The 19,806-nt window shown below is 64.4% G+C and overlaps 1 protein-coding gene across 1 annotated transcript; it reads right to left on the bottom strand.

Moving 5' to 3' along the window:
* Positions 1–1,566: 1,566 nt before the first annotated feature.
* LOC124522615 (spondin-2-like) lies at positions 1,567–11,510 on the bottom strand. The gene is made up of 9 exons (XM_047094157.1): positions 11,380–11,510; positions 10,599–10,677; positions 6,427–6,625; positions 5,105–5,355; positions 4,518–4,743; positions 4,045–4,268; positions 3,726–3,917; positions 3,144–3,318; positions 1,567–1,751 (listed from the first exon to the last, which is right to left on the bottom strand). Exons 1-9 carry the CDS (start codon positions 11,508–11,510, stop codon positions 1,567–1,569), a joined length of 1,662 nt encoding a protein of 553 aa, XP_046950113.1.
* Between the last annotated feature and the right edge of the window lie 8,296 nt (positions 11,511–19,806).

Here is a 19,806-nt window from a genome sequence, read left to right as displayed (position 1 = left end):
GCAGTGGAGGGGGTCTCCCATGCGGAAGGAACGCTGGGAACAGGAAACGGGGAAAATCCTTTCTAGGCATGTGGCTACACAGGGCACACAGGAGCAGGAGGTCTCAGTGAGGAAGGGGAGGCCACGAGAAACACCCTCGGGATGGGAGAGAGACCTCGGCTGCCAAGCGTGACCGAGTAGGGGACAAGAGGAGAGTGTTTACAGGGTTGGCACCGAGTGAGTGCAAGGCTGGGTGTGGTGTCCCACACTAGGTACTTCTATGGGGTGTGGGTGGCTCGTCAGCGGGAGGTCTGGGCATGTGGGGGTCCAAGACTGCCACTGAGACAGAGTGGACAGGGGAGGTGGCCGACAGCCGGAAGGTGTGATCTTGATAAAATGGAGAGACAGAGGTGAGAAGGGTTTCTACATGGAAGTGTAGTGACCAAGAACTGGCAGGAGCATTGAGGGGGCAGTGGACAAGAGTGGGGAGGTGGGAGGAGGGGAGGGAGGTGGACGGGAGGGGGGAGGGGGGAGGAGGGGGGAGGGCGATGGACAGACAGGATGGTGGGAAGGGAGGGGGAGGAGGGGGGTGTGGGCAGGAGGTAGGAGGAAGGGAGGGAGAGTGATGGATAGACAGGAGGGGGGAAGAGGAGAGGAGGTGGGTGGTTATTGGATCCGATTCCGCCTGTGTCCAAGCAAGAGGAAAAATGTTCTGGTCCCAAGGAATGGAGAGCCGGCCTTCCCCATCTCCTGGCTGTTCCTTGAGGGACTAGCCCAGCCCCAGGGCTCAGGGACCCACCGAGGATCCATACCAGTAGGATGAGGTTGGGACGTGCGACCTCAGTCAAGGGTTCAGGAGGGTGCCCAGTGAGCCCTGAGGGCATCTCCGGGAGGCCATGGGCCTTGGTGGTGAGTGTCCGGGGCAGGGACAAGCTGCCGGCAGGGGCACACAGTGCTGCCCTTGTGGAGTCTCGGGGAGTGGGGGGGGCCCTACTCTGGGGGCGTACCTGCTCACGGTGCCCTTCCCAGGGCCCTTCCCGGAAATGTGAGACGAGGGCCCCTGCGGTCATGAAACAGTCTTTATTCAAGTGCAGGGAGATCGGTCATACGACAACGCCAAGGTGAGGGGTCAGCGCCTGCTCTCCTTTATGCACCTGACCTGCGTGGCCTGCCGAGGCAGCCTGGCTGAGAGGGGCAGGCAGGGGTGTGGGCGCCTGGGAGGGCAGGTCCGAGGTATGTCATGCACGTGTGGCTTGGGGCTCTGGGCCTGGGGTGCGTGGCTCTCCTGCAGGTGGCCCAGCGGGCACCATGTACAAGTCGTCTGCGAGCAAGATGGCCTTGAACTATGGTGAACAGGGCAGGACACGGTTTACAGCAGAGACTCACCCACGAGAGGGGACCTCAGGACCGGGCGCCCGAGAGGAAAGCTTGCGGAAAGGAGGCGCCTCTCCCGCAGTCCTGCTCCAGCAGCCCGAGGCACGTGTGTCAGCGGTGGAGCTCAGAGGGGTGGTGGACGAAGCCCCGCCTGGCCCGCTGCACAACCAGGCTGGGCCACCACGTGGGGTCGAGGGGCCCGGGGCTCTGGTCTCAGACGCAGTTGTCGGGGACACACTCCGCCTCCTCCTCCAGCTCGGGGCAGGGCGTCCCGTGGTTGGCGGGCTGCACGCGGACGTAGCGAGTCCTGCTCTTGGCCCCCAGCTTCCCGCAGGGACCCCCACACAGCCCCCAGGACGACCACAAGGAGACTTCGCAGTCCAGCGGCGTTTCTGGACCTGGACCGAGCACAGGAGAGGCCGTGAGCATGCGTGCGAGGTGCCTTGTGGCAGAAGGGGACCCCTGGGCGTGTGTTCGGTGCACAAGACCAGCTCCCACCTTCAGAGTCGTGAGGGGTGCTCGATTTTATCGGCGTGGTTTAGAGCAGGTTACAAACCCACCGATCGCACCACCCAGGGAAAACCACTAAGATGCCTCGAGGGAGCATTTCTGCGTCCACTGTCCGGGACTCTGGGAGGCCAACTCTGGCCCCTGGGGGCAGGGGGGACCCCGTGTTGAGAGATGTTCTGAAGGCAGCACAGGCTGGCCGGGGTCTCCGCTGCCCGCGGTGCTGGCTTTCAGAAGGCGACCGCGGTGGGGGCTCCCCTTCACCACCCACACCATCCCCTTCGCCAGGGAGGGCGCAGAGAGATCCATTTAGTGGAATGTCCTGCCCTGTCAGCTGTGACATGGGCCACACACAGGCACACCACTGACAGGGGCCTCGGTCACGGGTGTCCAAGGCTTTCCCTTGCAAATGTTGTGCAAGTGTTAAATCTTCAGTCTGGAGTTTGAATCAACTAAGTCCCAAATCTCTCAGAACCCCCACTGTCCTGCACCAAATGCGCAGAACCCCCAGAACCCCATCTGTCATCTTGTACTGAGTGCTCTGACCCCCTGTAATCTCGTACTGGACACTCTGAGCCCCCAGAACCACGTCATCTTGTGCTCGATGCACGGAACCCCTGGGACCCACGTCGTCCTACACTGAGTGCTCAAACCCTGGTGTTTGAGTTTGCTCACAGACAGTGGCTCATATGACTCAGAATGGGGCACCCTAAGCCCATCCGAGCAGTGACCTGGTCTGACTCCACCCCCTGCACCCCTGTGCACCCCATGGGTGGCCTGGCCCCACCTGGCTAAGGGCACATCACCCCCAGGAGCCCGGCTTCCAATTCAGCACCTTTCTCCATCCTGCCGCCTCATCTCAAGTTGGGACTTCCGGGGTGTGTCCTGTGCGCTGGGCACACAGCGGGGCCTAGTCCCTGGATTACCGGCCCTCGAGGGGTTGCGTGCGGGTGACCGGCGTGGCCTTGGGAAGTAGCTCGTGTTGAGGTGTTGTCGCTGCCGAGTCACAGATGGTGACTCTTGGGCAGTTTCTAGCCCCTTAGGACCCTTTGCTGTTTGTACCCGGTGGCCACTCGCCATTAAGGGTTATTCTGCGGCTGAGACCTAAGGGCCTCACGCATGGGGCTCCATATTGGCGGCTGCCTGGTCACGGTCCCTGCGTGACCCGCACACCTGAATGGTGCTTCCGCCCTGTGCAGCCAGTGGGACGTCAGGGCCCCCCCGGAGTCGGAGCACTCGCACCCGGGATCACGGGCGTGCCGGCCGGGCACCTGCAGGCTCACCTGAGAGGCTGTCCGTGATCTCATTGCCCCCGCCCAGCGGGCCTGGGGGGGGCAGCACGAAGGTCCTGGGGTTCTGCCGGAGTCGCACCAGGGTCACTCTGGCGATGGGGGGCAGGGACTTCAGCCGGGGGTAGTAGAAGGAGTTTGCCGGGTGGCTGGGAGAGGAGGAGGTTATCTGTGGGGAGAGCAGGGGTCTCAGCACAGGAGAACCCGCAGCACACGCTTGCAGTGGGCGGGCCCAGGCTCTGGAGCGCCGGGTGGGGCGGGGTCAGGAAACCCCGCCCCCTCCGAAGGCCGCTAGCTCCTGGGGGCGGGGCGCGTGGCCTCAGGCTGCGTAGGCTCCGAGGGGTGGCGCAGGCTGCGTGGACCCGGGGCGGGGCACAGGCTCTGGGGGTGCGAGGCCGCAGGCTGTGTGGAGGGGGGGAGGGAGGTGGGAGGCCGTAGGCTGGGAATCAACCAGGAAGGGTTGGGCCCTCCTCCCCGACCTGCGGGCCCCCTGCAGACGGGCCGTCTTCTAGTGGGGGGGGGGTGGGGGGGTGTCCAGGGCCAGCAGGGCTCTCGTCCCGTCCCTCACCTCCTCACCTCCGTCACCGTGTCCTGCGGGATGGTGGCGAAGTTGGGGGAGGAGAAGGTGAAGCCGCTGTCCGTGCCAGCGTCGTAGGGGTACAGGTCGACCTCGACCTGCTCCCTCCAGCGGTCCCCGTCACACAGGTCCAGACTGTCCACGCCCACGAACCAGTCGGGGCTGGGCACGATTCGGACCACGAAGGAAACCTGCAGGGGCGGGGTGGGGGGGGCGGGGCGGGCGCTCAGCGAGCCCCCACCGCCACGAAGGACACCCTGGGGGGCGGGGCGGGCGCTCAGCGAGCCCCCCCCCCCCTCCCCGCGGCCGCCGGCTCACCAGCGAGTGCCTGGCGTGGGCCTCCAGCTCGGCGGACGTGTGCCCGGTGCCGCTGGGCACGGCGGGCGCCGAGAACACCTCGTGCACGCTCTGCAGCTTCTCTCCCGCCGCCTCCAGCTCCCGCATCAGCGCCCAGGCCTCGCCCCGCTCGGCGAAGTCCCTCAGCCCGTCGCTCACGTACTGGTTCTTTCTCCACATGCTGTAGTCCGAGCTGTGCGCCGCCCCTGCGCGTGCGGCCGGCGGGGTGAGCCGACGCCGGGCCACCGGGGCACCGCGCAGGGGCCACTCCGGCCGCCCCCCCTGCCGCCCCCCCTGGGCCCCGCCGTCCAGCAGTCGGCCCGGCGCTGAAGGCAATGGGATGGGAGCGCCCCCCCCCCAGCTGCGAAGTGTGCTGTAGCTGTCGTGTGACCGGCCCCTCCAGGAGGGGGGCCGCTGCTGGACAGGCAGGAACGGGCGGCGGGGGCTGCGCTTACCCAGCAGGGACGACCACTGTGCGGGGGGCCGGAACAGGGGGTACTGCTTGGGGAAGGCCGTCTGGCTCCACTTGCCCGTGAAGGTGAGGCTGTACTTGGCCAGCGGTCGGGCTGTGCAGACAGACTCCGCCCCCAGCGGCTGGCTCGCCGCGGACCCCAGTGTGGCCAGGAGGAGAGCCCAGAGGGCCCTGCCCCAGGTGGTGGCCTGACTTGGGGCTCCCATGACCTAGGAGCGGAGGGAGAACCCGGCACGCCGGTCCCGCTGGTCCCGGGAGCAGGGACCTCCGGAGTGCAGCGCCCCCCCCCCCCCCCGTATCCCTGCCCGCTGCCCCACCCCGGGCTCGGGCTCAGGCTCAGACCCCATCCCCGAAAGCAGCTGTGTCCGGTTACAGGCGGATTCCGGGCGCCCCTACGGGAGGCCGGGCGCCTGGCAGGTTTGGAGCCCGGGCTGGGTTGCGCCAGCAGCCCGCTCTGCAGCCGCGGGGATCCCCGAGCGCCACTCCTCAGGGCTGCCGTCAGAGGGAGTCCCGGGAGCCGGGAGGGGAAACTTTGGGCTCGCTGCGCCCAGAACCGTACAGCAAACTCACGCCTCCGTCTTGGGGTGCTGCTAGCTGCTGCACCCGGGGAGGAGCCCGGAGGCCCGGCGTCTCCGGATGGGGACAGAGGCGCACGCACACGCAGTACTCACCCAGCAGGCGCGGCCGGAGGGCGGGTGGCGGGGGTGCGGGCGGCGGATGGTCGCGGCAGGAGCCCCGAGCTGCAGTTGACACGCAGGACAGCGCCCGGCTGGCCAGTGAGGCCCGGGCCCTGCACCGCAGCCGCGGAGCCGCGGAGAGATCTGCCGCGGAGAGGGGAGAGGGGAGAGGGGGCGCCTCGACCTCGGCCCGCCCTCGCTCTGAGGCTGAGCAGATGCTTCTCTGGCGCTGAGGTCACTCTCCTCCCGCGGGCGCCTGCCACTTGCCGCACCCCTTTCTTTGTCTTTCCCTCCCGCCTCCCCGCCCTCCTCTCCTCTCCCTCCCGCTCCCCCTTCCCAACAAACCCTTCTTAGTGTCTCCCTGGAGGTGGAGGTGGGGGGCGGGGGTGGCCAGCGTGTTACACCCTCAGGGCAGGGTGGGGACCTGAGGGGCCGCATTCCTGGCCCCACATTAGTCCACGTGCCTGCGGAGAGGGGCTGGAGAAGTGGGGGCTCCCAGCTCGGGGATCCCTGGCCTTGGGGCCCTGCGTTTTGGTGAACACAGGCCATCAGAGTACACGGCCGCTGTCCACACCGCTGGCGGGGGGCCTCCTGATGCCCTCCCTCCAGAGGGGAGTCAACCCCGTGGGAAGGGTGGTCCCACTTCCAGAAAGGCTGCCTGGGGCAGGGAGGCGGCCCACGGGGGTGCCTGGCTAACAGACTCTGAAGGTGGTCACTGCCCACTGTCAGGAAAGTAGAGCCCTCGTCAGGTGCCTGGGAGCAGAAGGGGAGCCAGCATTGTGGGGACGCCCAGGGGGCGTCTGAGCTCCAACAGAAAGCTTTTTGGAACCTTGTTAATATTTCACACATGTGGGGAGGGATGGAATAAATAGTATCAACCAGAATAGAATGCAAACAAAAACGAATGACCTAACCTGTATTTCAAGTAAACAACACAGCCACAGAGAGGCAGCCCGATGCCCACGGAAAATGGAGGTCCTCAGGCCAAAGACAGATTCTAATTCTGGTTTTCAAACTGTTTGGTCTCGGGACCCCCTCCGCCCTTAAAAATGCTGAGAACCCAGAGAGCTGCCCTCTGCGTGGGTTGTATCTGTCCGTGCTGTCCGTGCTTACCACATTTGAACTCATCCAAAAGGCTCACAATCTGCATTAATTCGAGTACAGGTGAAATACATTAACGTAAACGGCATGATGTTTCCTGGAAGACAACTCTACTTTCCAGAAGGAGAACCTGCTTGAGAACAGCAGCCCGGTTCTCCGTTGGCACAGACCCTCCTGCGCCTGGCTCTCCTGCAGAACAGCTGGCCTGCTGCCCGTGTCCCCGCTCCGCCGACCGGACGCGCGGTGTTGGGTGGCTCTGTGCAGAGCCCGGCTGGGCGAGGACAGGCCCTGCAGCCTCGGGAGGGTCCTGCACCTGTGGGACGGAACCGAACCCCAGGTCGGGTTGAGAAGCGGCGGCCTGTTCCAGGAGAGGAAGCCACAGACAGCGCAGGGTCGCGTCTCTCCTGCTGTGGTTTGCTCACGCGCTGTCCAGCGGTGGCGGTGGCCTCGGGCTTGCCCTCCTGTCCCAGCACCCCTGCGCCACGTGGAAGGCCTCTGCAACCCAGGGATCCCCCCGCCCCACCCCGGGGATGTGCAGCGGGGAGACCCGACCCGAGGGCTCCGGGGCCCCGGCTGGCTTGCCGGGAGGGCCTCCCTCCCTCTGCAGTGGCCTGCCTCCCAAGAGCACGATGGGACACGTGGGAAGGGGCATAGAAGAAGGCTGAGGATAGATGACCTGCGGCCCCTTGGCCTCCGTGGGGCCTGGGGGGGAGCCCGGCCTGTAGGGAGTCAGCTGCAGGGCCCTCTGCTGCCAGACTCTTCCTCTGAAAACCGGGCACCCTGTGTCCCTCTTCTCCGGAGACGGATACGCCCCTACAGACCCCTCGACGGATACCCCTGCTGAGGCAGCCCCACCCCACCCTTACCAAGGAAGAGTCATCTATTCACGAGCGCTGGCAGGGCACCTCCACCGTCACAGTGCTGGGGGCACAGAAATGACTCTGATGACAAAGCCCAACTCGCCAAGGATGCGGGGGCGGGGCAGACAGGAGGTCTCTGTAGATCCGATTCTGTTACTAGGTGAGGGACTGGTTAATTGGTTGACACTAATGCAGGGTCCTTCCCGGTCAGTCGCTCCTTAGCTGGTTCAGGGCAGTGGGGCTCAGGACTATGGCTATTGGTCAGGTCTCCACACTCTGACCCTCCCTGTCTGCACTCCCCCCCTTCTTGTCTGCACCCCTCCCCTCCCTGTCTGCACCCCTCCCCTCCTTGCCTGCACCTCCCACCCTCCTTGTCTGCACCCCTCTCCCTCCGTGTCTGCACCCCTCCCTCCCTGTCTGCACCCCTCACCCTCCTTGTCTGCACCTCCCACCCTCCTTGTCTGCACCCCTACCCTCCTTGTCTGCACCCCTCCCCTCCTTGTCTGCACCCTTCCCCTCCCTGTCGGCACCCCTCTCCTCCTTGTCTGCACCCCCATCCTCCCTGTCTCCACCCCTCCCCTCCCTGTCTCCACCCCTCCCCTCCCTGTCTGCACACCTCCCCCTCCTTGTTTGCAACCCCCCTCCTTGTTTGCATCTCCCACCCTCCTTGTCTGCACCCCTCCCCTCTGTGTCTACACCCCCCTCCCCTCCCTGTCTACACCTTCCCTTCTCTGTCTGCACCCCTCCCCTCCTTGTCTGCACCCCTCCCCCTCCCTGTCTACACCTTCCCTTCTCTGTCTGCACCCCTCCCCTCCTTGTCTGCACCCCTCCCCTCCCTGTCTGCACCTTCCCTTCCCCGTCTTCACCCCCCACCCTCCTTGTCTGTACCCCTCCTCCTCCTTGTCTGCACCCCTCCCCCTCTTTGTCTGCACACCCAATCCTCCTTGTCTGCACTCCCTCCTTATCTGCACCCCTCCCCTCCCTGTTTGCACCCCTCCCCTCCCTGTCTGCACCCCTCCCCTCCTTGTCTGCACCACCCTTCCCCTCCTTGTCTGCAACCCCACCCTCCTTGTCTGCACCGCTCCCCTCCCTGTCTGCACCCCTCCCCTCCATGTCTGCACCCCTCCCCTCCGTGTCTGCACCCCTCCCTTCTGTATCTGCACCCTTCCCCTCCCTGTCTGCACCCCTCCCCTCCTTGTCTGCACCTCCCACCCTCCTTGTCTGCACCCCTCTCCCTCCTTGTCTGCACCCCTCCCCTCCCTGTCTGCACCCCCACCCTCCTTGTCTGCACCCTTCCCCTCCCTGTCTGCACCCCTCCCCTCCTTGTGTGCACCCCTCCCCCTCCTTGTCTGCACCCCCACCCTCCCTGTCTCCACCCCTCCCCTCCCTGTCTGCACACCTCCTCCTCCTTGTTTGCACCCCCCCTCCTTGTGTGCATCTCCCACCATCCTTGTCTGCACCCCTCTCCCTCCTTGTCTGCACCGCTCCCCTCCCTGTCTGCACCCCTCCCCTCCATGTCTGCACCCCTCCCCTCCTTGTCTGCACCCCTCCCCTCCCTGTCTGCACCCCTCCCCTCCATGTCTGCACCGCTCCCCTCCCTGTCTGCACCCCTCCCCTCCATGTCTGCACCCCTCCCCTCCTTGTCTGCAACCCTCCCCTCCATGTCTGCAACCCTCCCCTCCCTGTCTGCACCCCTCCCCTCCATGTCTGCACCCCTCCCCTCCCTGTCTGCACCCCTCCCCTCCCTGTCTGCACCCCTCCCCCCGTCTGCACCCCTCCCCTCCATGTCTGCACCGCTCCCCTCCCTGTCTGCACCCCTCCCCCTCCTTGTCTGCACCGCTCCCCTCCCTGTCTGCACCCCTCCCCTCCCTGTCTGCACCCCTCCCCTCCCTGTCTGCACCCCTCCCCCCGTCTGCACCCCTCCCCCTCCTTGTCTGCACCTCCCACCCTCCTTGTCTGCACCCCTCCCCCTCCTTGTCTGCACCGCTCCCCTCCCTGTCTGCACCCCTCCCCTCCATGTCTGCACCCCTCCCCTCCTTGTCTGCACCCCTCCCCACCATGTCTGCACCCCTCCCCTCCTTGTCTGCACCACCCTTCCCCTCCTTGTCTGCACCCCCCACCCTCCTTGTCTGCACCGCTCCCCTCCCTGTCTGCACCCCTCCCCTCCATGTCTGCACCCCTCCCCTCCGTGTCTGCACCCCTCCCTTCTGTATCTGCACCCTTCCCCTCCCTGTCTGCACCCCTCCCCTCCTTGTCTGCACCTCCCACCCTCCTTGTCTGCACCCCTCTCCCTCCTTGTCTGCACCCCTCCCCTCCCTGTCTGCACCCCCCACCCTCCTTGTCTGCACCCCTCCCCTCCCTGTCTGCACCCCTCCCCTCCATGTCTGCACCGCTCCCCTCCCTGTCTGCACCCCTCCCCTCCATGTCTGCACCCCTCCCCTCCTTGTCTGCAACCCTCCCCTCCCTGTCTGCACCCCTCCCCTCCATGTCTGCAACCCTCCCCTCCCTGTCTGCACCGCTCCCCTCCCTGTCTGCACCCCTCCCCTCCCTGTCTGCACCCCTCCCCTCCATGTCTGCACCCCTCCCCCCGTCTGCACCCCTCCCCCTCCTTGTCTGCACCGCTCCCCTCCCTGTCTGCACCCCTCCCCTCCATGTCTGCACCCCTCCCCTCCCTGTCTGCACCCCTCCCCCCCCCCCCCCCGTCTGCACCCCTCCCCCTCCTTGTCTGCACCGCTCAACCCCTCCCGGTCCTTGTGTGCACCTCCTGTGCTCTCTGTGGCCGCCCTCACTTGCCCCAGGGGCAGGGTGGTCTTCTGTGCACCTGACTCCCCAGGCCTGTCTGTCCTCCACTCTAAATGGCTGCAGCAGGCTCACCTTTTCCCCTGACCCCCACCTCAGGTGCCTGTTGTAGCTCAAGCTGGCCTGAAGCACGGGACGGACAGTCCAGGGGGACCTCCCTGCTGAGGGTTGACTTGGGGCAGATGTGAAGCCCTTTGCAGCCGGGGTGGGGGCCGTGGTTTGCGCAGCTCACACTGGCCCTCGAGGGATGTGAGGGGCTCTCAGAGGTCTGTGTTTGCGCGAGGACGGGCCTGGCTGGCAGCGGAGGGCTGGGCAAGCTCGGTGTCCTCGTCATCCTCTGTCCCCCCGCCCCCAAGCTGTGGCCCTGCCACAGGGTCCCAGAGCCCGGGATGCCCCCGCGGGCTTCGTCACCTTTCCATTTGGATTCTGGCTGAGGAGCTCTCGACGCCTGATGCAACAAGGACTCTTTCAGGGCCTTTGCCGGGTGTGGCGCAGGCCCGCCTGGAACCCCACCCGGGGACGGGCTGTCTCCACCCGAGCACACAGACCAGGCGCTGGTGTCTGGCTCCCCAGGGGGATCCCGCCAGTCACACAGGCACACATTTGTTTGCTCGTTTGCCCACTCACCAGACAGTTACCAAGGGCCTCGTTCCGGCCAGACACCACAGACTCTGAACACACATCCTTTCCGATGGCTGCCTCAGTCCTGGATGGCCGAATATTCCGGCAACAGCCCGGTAGTCCAGGGGTTCTCCCCACCGTGCTGGACGCTCCCAGCTTGTTCCGCCTCAGGGCCTTTGCACTGGCAGCTCCCACTGCCTGAAAGACTCCTCCCTGTGTGTAAGTCCCAGGGAACACCTCCTGGCTTCCCGGCCCAGTGGAGCTCTGTCTCGCCCCATCACATCCCGGCTTTGTGTTTAATCAGGGCCCTTGCAGGGCAAGTCTGACTAATGCAAGCAGGCGGGGATGCACCACAGGGCCCGGCTTCCACAGCAGCGAGGAAGGCAGTCGCTGAGCTTCGAGGAGTGACTTCCAGGGCCGCGTGCTGGGGCGCCGCCCACCCGTGGCCCGTCCCACGCCCCGCCCGCCTGGGGACCTGAGCCCACCTGCCTCCCTCCTCCCGCTGAGCTCCGTTCTGGATCCGGATTTCTCCAAGCACTTCCTGTACGCGCAGCCTGAATCTCTCTGGGAATCCTGGGTCCTGGGTTGAGCTTTGCAGAAGGCCCCGGAAGGGGTAGGTGCTCGGCAGCTGAGCCCCACACCCACAGCCCCCGGGCCTGCCCTTCCCTCTCACGGAGCCAGAGGGGGCCTTGTCTGGCGGGGGCCCTGCAAACCAGACCCTGGTGACCAAGCCTGACTTGCGGGAGGCCGGCGTGCCCAGGGGTCCCTGGGGACTTCACGGTGACACCTGCAGGCCCGCTTTCTTGAGGGGCCGGGGCCGTGGCTGCTGACCCGACCGTGGGGTGCAGACACCTCTTCGAGACCCTGCTCTCGGTTCTGTTGGGTGCGGTGTGCCCGGAAACGGAATCGCTGGGTCATACGGCGATTCTGTGTTTAATATTTTGAGGAGCCTCGTGCTGTTTTCCACGGCGGCTGCACCGGTTTCCATCCCCACCGACGGTGCACAGGCTCCCAGTTTCCTGGGTCTTCACCAGCCTGAGGTGTTTTAACTCGCCCGCCCCCCACTTCAGCTCGAGTAGCCTGAAAATGAACAGTCCACGCTCGTGGTGAAACCCAGCCCCCCGGGTGGAGCCCTTTCAAGGCAGCGTTCCTAGAAAAGTGTCATCGCACCTGCCTGTTGGTTTCCGGGGAGACCCCACAGGGCTGTCTGCATCTGACTAGACTCAGAGCTGACCCAGTAAGAAAAGTCTTTTCCCCAGAGGTGAAGGTTGAAGACAAGTCCAGGCAATTAAAGAACTTTGCATGTGCCTGGGGGCGGTGGATAACAGGACACTAAGCAAAACGCGGAAGAGGAACATCTGAGAGATGGGATGTCCCCAGGGAGCTACGGAAACGCCAGTGCATTCCCGGGGATCTAGAAGGCCACACAGATTCCTAGGGTGGGACATGATCAGGAAGGGCCTGAGAAGGCCCCAGACCTGTGAGCAGCCTCGAGGGTCCGCACAAGCAGTCACCCGTCGCACTGAGGGCCACCACGGCCAGCACCGCACAGAACAGGATGCAACACGACAGCACGGTCCCGGACAGTTAACGGAGTCTCTGTCCAGTTATTACCTGGCCGCTAAGCTAACGAAGCAGCGGCTTAGCGGCCACGTGTGGCAAAAATACAGATTTTACAGAATTAATTCAGAAAAGTCACTAAACAGGCAACAAAAGCAACAAACTCTGAGGAGCGGCTAGAGTTCGACTTCACGATCGCCACATTATATTATTTGAAATGTTCAGCTTTCATCAAAAATTTATGAGACATGGGAAGACACGTGAAACCATGGCCCGTACGCTGGGGGGGAAGGCGGTTAATGGGAAGCGTCCCTGACGAATCCCAGGGCTGGACTTGCCAGACGCGAGTGTAGACAGCCTTCGGTGCGTTCAAAGAACTGAATGATGCCCGGAGAAGTCGAGTTTGAGAACGCTGTCTCACCAAACGGAGATTCCCGGGAACGAACAGAACTTAGAACCGAATCCACGTTCTGGAGCCGAGCAGGGCACGGACCGAACCGAGAATTTGCCGGAGCTGGTCCACGGCGGGTGAGCAGGTGGCATAAAGAATCAGCAAGAAGAGGGGCGCCTGGGTGGCGCAGTCGGTTGAGCGTCCGACTTCGGCTCAGGTCACGATCTCACGGTCCGCGAGTTCGAGCCCCACGTCGGGCTCTGGGCTGATGGCTCAGAGCCTGGAGCCTGCTTCCGATTCTGTGTCTCCCTCTCTCTCTGCCCCTCCCCCGTTCATGCTCTGTCTCTCTCTGTCTCAAAAATAAATAAACGTTAAAGAAAAAAAAAAAAAAGAATCAGCAAGAAGAAATAGGTCGACCGGGATTGCCCAACCTGAGAAACAGTGAAGAAAGCTGAACAGAGGCTCAGAGACCCAGCAAACATGCCCGCTGTGCACGACCCAAGTCCCGGGAGAGAAGGGAGACGCGGGCAGAAGCAGGACTAGAGGAAGTAACAGCCAGACTTCCCCACGCTGATGAAGACAGCGACGTGGGCAGCCAAGAAGCCGCTGACTCTGGGGGGAGGGGGGAAAGGCGCAGCCAAGAGCTCTCTGACTCGGGGGGGGGGTGCGTCCAAGAGCCCACTGACCCTGGGGGGGGTGTTGAGAGCTGCACACCCAGGTGCGTCCTAATCAAACCGCCGCCGTGAGCCAGAGACAGGGAACCTCGAAGGCAGCAAGAGAGAAGTGCGTTCCACCTAGGAGGGGTCCCCAGGCGGGTTCCCAGCTGACTCCTTTCCAAACAGCAACTGCAGAGATCAGAGGCAGCAGGATGGCCCGCTCAAGGTGCTGAAAGAAAACGGTGGCAACCAAGGGGTCTACGCGTGAAGACTGCATTTCAAACATCAAGGAGAGGGGCGCCTGGGCGGCTCAGTGGGTCAAGCGTCCGACCTCGGATCAGGTCATGATCTCCGTGGTCCGTGAGTTTGAGCCCCGCGTCGGGCTCCGTGCTGACGGCTCAGAGCCCGGAGCCTGCTTTGGATTCTGTGTCTCCCTCTCTCTCTGCCCCTCCCCTGCTCGTGCTCTGTCTCTCTCTGTCACTCAAAAATAAATAAATGTTAATTTTTTTTTTTAATGAGGGAGAAATGAAGACATTCCTGGGTAAACAAAACCAGAATTCGTCACCGGGAAACCTGGCCTACAGAAATACTAGAGGAGTCAGACCAAAACGAAAGGGGTGCGGACTGTGGCTCATACGCGCGCCTGGACGGACGGCGGCCGAGGGCAGGACAGAAGACGGTATAATTATAGTCTATAGGGCTTCCCTTCCTCCTATCTGATTTCGCGGACAACTGCAGAGGGCAACGGTTAAAACAGCTACATGCCTTGATGGGCAAATGATGTGTACGCGTGTGATTTATACGACGATGATAGCACTAAGGGAGGAGGGAACAGCGCCGTGTACAAGCACAGTTTCTGGTGCACTATTGAGATTAAAGTGGTCAGGAATGGGTTTGTTATAAATTAAGATATCCATGATAGTTCCTAGGGAAACCACTAAGAAAATAAATTTTAAAAACACAGTGAAAGAGGGGCGCCTGAGGTTCAGTCGGTTGAGCATCCGACTTTTGATATCAGCTCAGGTCACGACCTCGGGACGGTGGGGTCAAGCCCCACGTTGGGCTCAGCGCAGAGCATGGCACCCGCTTGGGGTTCTCTCTCTCCCTCTTCTCCGCCCCTCCCTCGCTCACGTGCACGCACTCTCTCTCAAATAAAAAAAAATGAAATAAAATAAAAACTCAGTAAAAGAAATGATGAACTAAAATGGGCCCCTAAAAGACACCTGTTTAGTACAAAAGAAGTCCATATGAAAGGACGGCGGAACAAAAAAGATCTCATACCTATAGAAAACGGGTAAAACGCAGAGCAAGTCCTACCCTATGAGTTAAAGATTCAATACAAACTGAGTGTCGACTAAACCCTCCGGTGGAAAGGCGGCCGGTGGCAGAGTGCACGAGAGTGAGGCGCGGTCTCCCCGCCCGCGGCCTGCGGGACACAGGCGTCAGGCGCAGAGACGAGAACGGGTTGAAGCGTGAGGGTGGAAGGCCCCGTGCGAACGGCAAACACAAGGGCTGCAGAGACCTTAGGACGAAACTGCGACTGGGGACAGGGGACATTTTGGAACGACGAAGGGCAAATCCAAAGGGAGATAGACCCCTCACGAGCACACAGACGCAGCACGGAAAATCCACATATGGTTCTGCACCCCCCTCCCCGCCGGAACTTAACGACCAACGGCCTGCCGTTGACATAACAGGCGAGAAGCACACGTTTTGCGTGTCGTTAAACGTGCTACGCGCTGTTTTCTTACAACGTGAGCTCGAGAAAACGGGTTACGAAGAAAACCACAAGGAGAAGAAAATACGCGGACAGTGCCGTCCCGTATTTGTAAAAAGAATCCACGTAGAAGTGGCCGTACAGCGTGCGAACCTGTGTTGCTCGAGGGTCAAACGTAGTCGGAGACTTTCTGTTTCAATAGCTCGTTTTAATAATGGGCAGGGTAGCAAGACAGGAAACAGAAGAAGGAGAACAGTCAGAAGGAAAGAGAATGCTGGAATGACGCTGCGAACCGGCAGGATCTCGCGGACGTCTGTGGAACACGCCACCCGCTCTTAGGGGCCCAGGGGAGGGACGTCGCCACGATGGACTGTGTGATAAAACTAGTCTAACAAATTTCAAGCGATGGAAACCACGCACGTAGGTCCTCCCAGCAAAGTGGAATGAATTTGAAATCAGTAACAGGAAGAAAGTTGGCCTGAGCCTCTGTCCCGGAGCTCCCTGGGACGCGGTGCGACCGGGGACGTGGGTGCCGGAAGGAGCCCCAGCCGCCAGCCGGCAGGCAGCACCCGGGACCCCGTGTGGATTCCACTGCGGTTACCTTTCGGCACCTGACCCGGCACCCGAGACCCGGTGCCTCGGAAGCCAGAGAAGCCGCGCCAGGGGCAGGCCCGGGAGGCAGCCGGTCCCCGGTCCCCCCCCGGTGCCGCTGGGTGGCTGGCAGGCTGTGCCCAGAGTCACCGGAGGCCCCTTCACTCAGTGCCAGGGGTTCGCGCGGGGCGGGGCCCCTGCGCGTGGCCTGCACTTGCTCCCGGCGTGGCGGCGGGTCCCCCGGGCCGCACCCAGAGGGCGAGCCAGTGAGGCTGCCTGGTTGTTCCTGACCTGCCTCGCCAGTCACGGGGCCGCCCAGGTTCCCGGGAAGGTGACCAGACCCCACCTGCTCAGGGGAGTGGCGTGGCTCCACAGGACGTGGGGCCGGACGGCGGGGGGGGGGGTACCCTCGGGCCTTCGCAGCAGCTCACGGGGCAGGTGTGGGTGCCGAGCTCACACCCTGGGGCCGGGCGAGCCACGCCGGTGCCCCACAGGAGCCCCCGGGTCCCCGCAGGGACGTGCCGGCCCCGGGGGCTGCTGCGCCCACACCCAGGGGCTCAAGCGCCCCCGTTTGTTCACAGCCCCCGGTCCCCACGCAAGCCACCGATCAGCTGGGCTTCAAGTGACCTTGCCTTGTAACTAGCTGACGGGGCCCATGTTCGCCTGCTTCTGGGGAAACCGCTCCAGATTCGCCCCGGGTTGGGGGGCTGAGAGAGCAAGTGAAGGTTTGTCGGCAAGTTTTCCCAGAGGGCTGGGGCTGCCCCTCCGTGTCGGGTCCCCGTGCACGTGTGCCCCCCACAGCCCCGGCCTGGCTATGGGCGCAGGCCGCGCTGAGGGGTCTCCTCGCCGAAAGATCCCGCACTGGGGGCGGGGGGGGGTGTCCTGGGCCCTCGCCTGACACCCACCCAGGGCGCCTCTTCCCAGGGGCACACGGGCCACCTCTCCCACACTCGGCGGGACCCTGTCCCACACGCTGGGCTTCGGGGACTGGCTCTGAAATCCTCAGGGAAGGCCCGGAGGGTGGCAGGATGTCCCGTCCCGCCGGCCGAGGCCAAGCAGGGTGAGAGGCGTGTGCTGTGTGAGCTGCCCAGAGGGGCTGCCGAGGCCCCGTGCGCCCACCTGCCCAGCTCACATTCCCAGTGGAGGTTAGGAGGGTGCAGGGGCCCCCGAGACAGCGGCCCCTTCCCTCTGGGCCCATGGGCCTCGCACCGCACGGTCCCCTTTCCAGGTTTCCTGGGCTCCGATGGGGCAGCGGGAGCCCGGCACCAGGGAGGAGGCCCGGGGCCGTGGTGGGTGGGCAGGGGAGGAGGCACAGGGTGCGCAGGGTGGCGGGGGGCGGGGGGAGGCGGGCAGGCGGGCTGAGGAAGCCTGGAGCCGGAGTCTGGGCAAAGCTGTTTACCGGGCCCTCCCGTGGCTCCCCGTGTCCTGACCCCGTGCGGGCCACACCTCCTTGGGGCCTCAGTTTCTCCCTCTGCAGGGTGTGGGATGGGACCAGGCTCACCAGATGGCCCTCCGGCCCCCACATGCCTTAGCACTGAGGTCACCCCTCTCCTCATGACCCCACAGGCCAGCCAAGCCGCGGTGCTGCGAACGCAGCCCTGTCCAAGCTCTGAGTCAGGCCTCGCCGGTGGCCAGGCTGGCTGTGGACCTGGGGAGTGGGTTCGGACTCGGGGACGTCTGCCTTAGCCTTCAGTTTTCTTCCTCCCAGGGGGTTTGTGTTCTCTCTTCACAGCGCTGGGGACGCCGTTCGCTGACCCCGGACGGGAGGCCACACTCTGATAGGCTACAAGGCGAGGATCCACTTCCTCAGGAAAAGCACCTTCCAAGGACGCCCCTGGGGTCACTCAGCAGACGGTGCACAGCAAAAGGGGTGTCCAACAAAGGGGTGCACCCAGGCAAAGCAAGAGGCCCCGTGAGGTCCCGCACCCCTGGAGCAGAGAGAGTGCCCTCACCTGGCCCTTTCCCCAGGACCCCCCCGGTCCCTGTGGCCCCATCTCGGGTCTGGTGAGCGAGCGGGACCGCGAGGCCCTGGTGGCCCAGCCGCGGTTCTGGGCCCTCACCTGCCACGGTGCTGAGCACCACAGGGGGTCTAGCACAGCCTCCCGAGCGGGGCTCTAGGGGCCAAAGAGTCGGGGCTCCAGGCAGCCTGGGCTTTGAGCATGGGGGGCAGGGCCCACGGAAGGACAAGGCCCGTCCCAAGTCCTGCCCCTCTCGCCTGCCTCCGCCGTCCCCCCAAGACAGGGACTGGCTCTTTCTGGGGTCTGTGGTGTTGTGTCCGGTTAGGAAGGTGGTGCAGCTTTGCCCCCGCCAGGGTGGTAGGGAGTGAAGGGGTCCCAGGGAGGGGGCCCCTTACAGAGGCAAAGCCAGCCCCCGTGGGAAGGGGCTGTGTCACCCAGTCCGGCAGCTCTGTCTCTGTCCCCTGCCCAGGCTGTCCCCCGCCCTGGGAGCGTGGGAGGTGCAGGCCGAGGGTCAGACTCCTCGACAGAGCCGGTGAACCAGGGCTCTGCCCGCCCCCCAGCCCGGTGAGGCCAGCAGTCCCCACGGACCAGGGGAAGGCCTTCCTCTCCGTCTTCCAGGCCTGGAAATTCTGAGCAGGCGCTGGCGGCCCTGAGCCCTGCGGCTGGCCGCCCCGGCTCCAGCCTCGCTGGTGGCCTACTTTCCGCCCGGGCTCAGTGGAAATGTGGGTCAGCGTTTGCTCAGCTGGCCTGGGACCAGGACCAATGGAAGGAAATCACAGACTGGGGGCTGCTTGGCAGGGCCAGCCCCATAGCCACCGCCCCCCCCCCCGGCGGCACCCCTACCCCCTCACCACCTTCATGCTGCTCGGCAGGCGGGGGCGGAGGGGGCCGGGCCGTCCAGCCCCTCATCCGCACGCCTTCACTCCTGGGTCGGACCGGCGTGTGGGAGTTGGATGGCCTGTCAGGAAAGGAAGACCCTGCACTGTCCTGGGTCTGCTTCTCCCCCAGAGGCAGCTGGACTGAGCCCACCCCCTGGCGGACGCCCCTATAGACTGCACCCAGCGAGCTGACCTACAGGCCCCCCTCCCCCCCCCCCCCCCCCCCCCGCCCACCAGTGTCCGGAGCCTGGCGCCTTCACCCCGCCCCCGCTGTCCGTACCACCTCCCAGAGTCTGCAGCACCCCGGAGCTGCCCGTGGGTGGCCCTGATACTCCACAACACTCCAGGGGCCCTGCTCGCGAGGGGCCAGGTACCCCCAATTCAGGGGGGCACCCTGCAGTTGTGCCTGCCGCAGCCCCCACGTCAGGACCCTCCCTCCTGCGCAGACCATGGACAGCGCACCTGGCGGTGGGCCGGGCGACGTGCAGAGGTGGAGGCGTGCAGGGGTGGGCCGGGAGGTGTGCAGGGGAGAGCCCAGGATCCCCCGTGGTTACTGGGCGCTGCATTCCGCGAGCTGCCTGCCTCCCTGCCTCCTGGGATTCCCAAAGATCTTAAACCCCTAGAAAACCCCGGAGCCCCTGATCTCAACTACTCAAAGAAAGGATCAGCCCTCCCTTTCCCCCCGACCACCTGAAAGTGGGAGGGAGAGCAGGGGCGGGTGCGGTTGGAGGGCACTGCTCCGTGTACGGTGCCCCACGTGGTGCCCCACGTGTGGGTGTGTCTGCTGACCCTCTTCCCGGGGCTGATCTGGGCGGGAATCCCGCAGGAGGAGGGTGTGTGTCCTCAGGGTCACGTCAGGGGTCGTGCGTGTTGACCGTACATCGAGCCCCGGGCCACGAGTCCCCCGAGCCAGCCACCTGCAGGAGACGCCCAGCGGGGCACAGGCCCCTCGGGGGCAAGCCCTGGTCACCGTCTGAAATGAGGGAGGCCACGGCCTCGCTTCCGTGGCTTCTCGGCCGGCAACCCGGTCCTGCCTCCCTTCTCCCGTCTCTGGGCCCTTCCCGCCTCCAAGAGGAGGCGCTGGCCATCAGAACACCTGAGGCCCCAGATGTCGTGACCCCAGCCACCGGTCAGGGCCCATGGGTCTGGGAGCGTGACAGGTGGTGAGTGTTCCAGCTCAGCCCCTGAGTCAGGTGTCCAAGGGGGCAGCCCACCCTGGGGAAGCAGTGCCCGGACGGGAATACCCACCCTTGGGTTCAGCAGGGCCGGGCACCGTGTGGGTCCTCGGGAGGCTGGAGGGCCCCCAGCTAACCCACTCCCCTCCACCCAGACGGGCCCTCCGCCTTCTCCTCCCTGGTACCAGCAATGGAAGGAGGCCAGTGCTCTGGGCTCCGAGGGGCCGGGGGGATTCCAGCTCCTTTTCCCGCCTGCTGAGTGACCTCAGGGAGGTCCTTTGGCCTCGT

This window comes from Lynx rufus, unplaced genomic scaffold, assembly GCF_022079265.1.
Source record: "Lynx rufus isolate CCGP_SWC_20201006 ecotype Redwood Valley unplaced genomic scaffold, mLynRuf1.p SCAF_38, whole genome shotgun sequence".
In the NCBI taxonomy this organism is placed as follows: domain Eukaryota; kingdom Metazoa; phylum Chordata; class Mammalia; order Carnivora; family Felidae; genus Lynx; species Lynx rufus.
This window is presented reverse-complemented; position numbering and strand designations above follow the sequence as displayed.

Excerpts from the sequence above, each read along its gene's own strand:
- LOC124522615 (XM_047094157.1), bottom strand. The coding sequence starts at position 11,510 with ATGACCCAGCGATTCCGTTTCCGGGCACACCGCACCCAACAGAACCGA. Across the intron at positions 6,626-10,598 it reads AGGCCCTTGGTAACTGTCTG|GTGCAGGACCCTCCCGAGGC; the intron begins GTGAGTGGGCAA and ends TCCGTCCCACAG. Across the intron at positions 3,319-3,725 it reads CGCAGGACACGGTGACGGAG|ATAACCTCCTCCTCTCCCAG; the intron begins GTGAGGAGGTGA and ends CTCTCCCCACAG.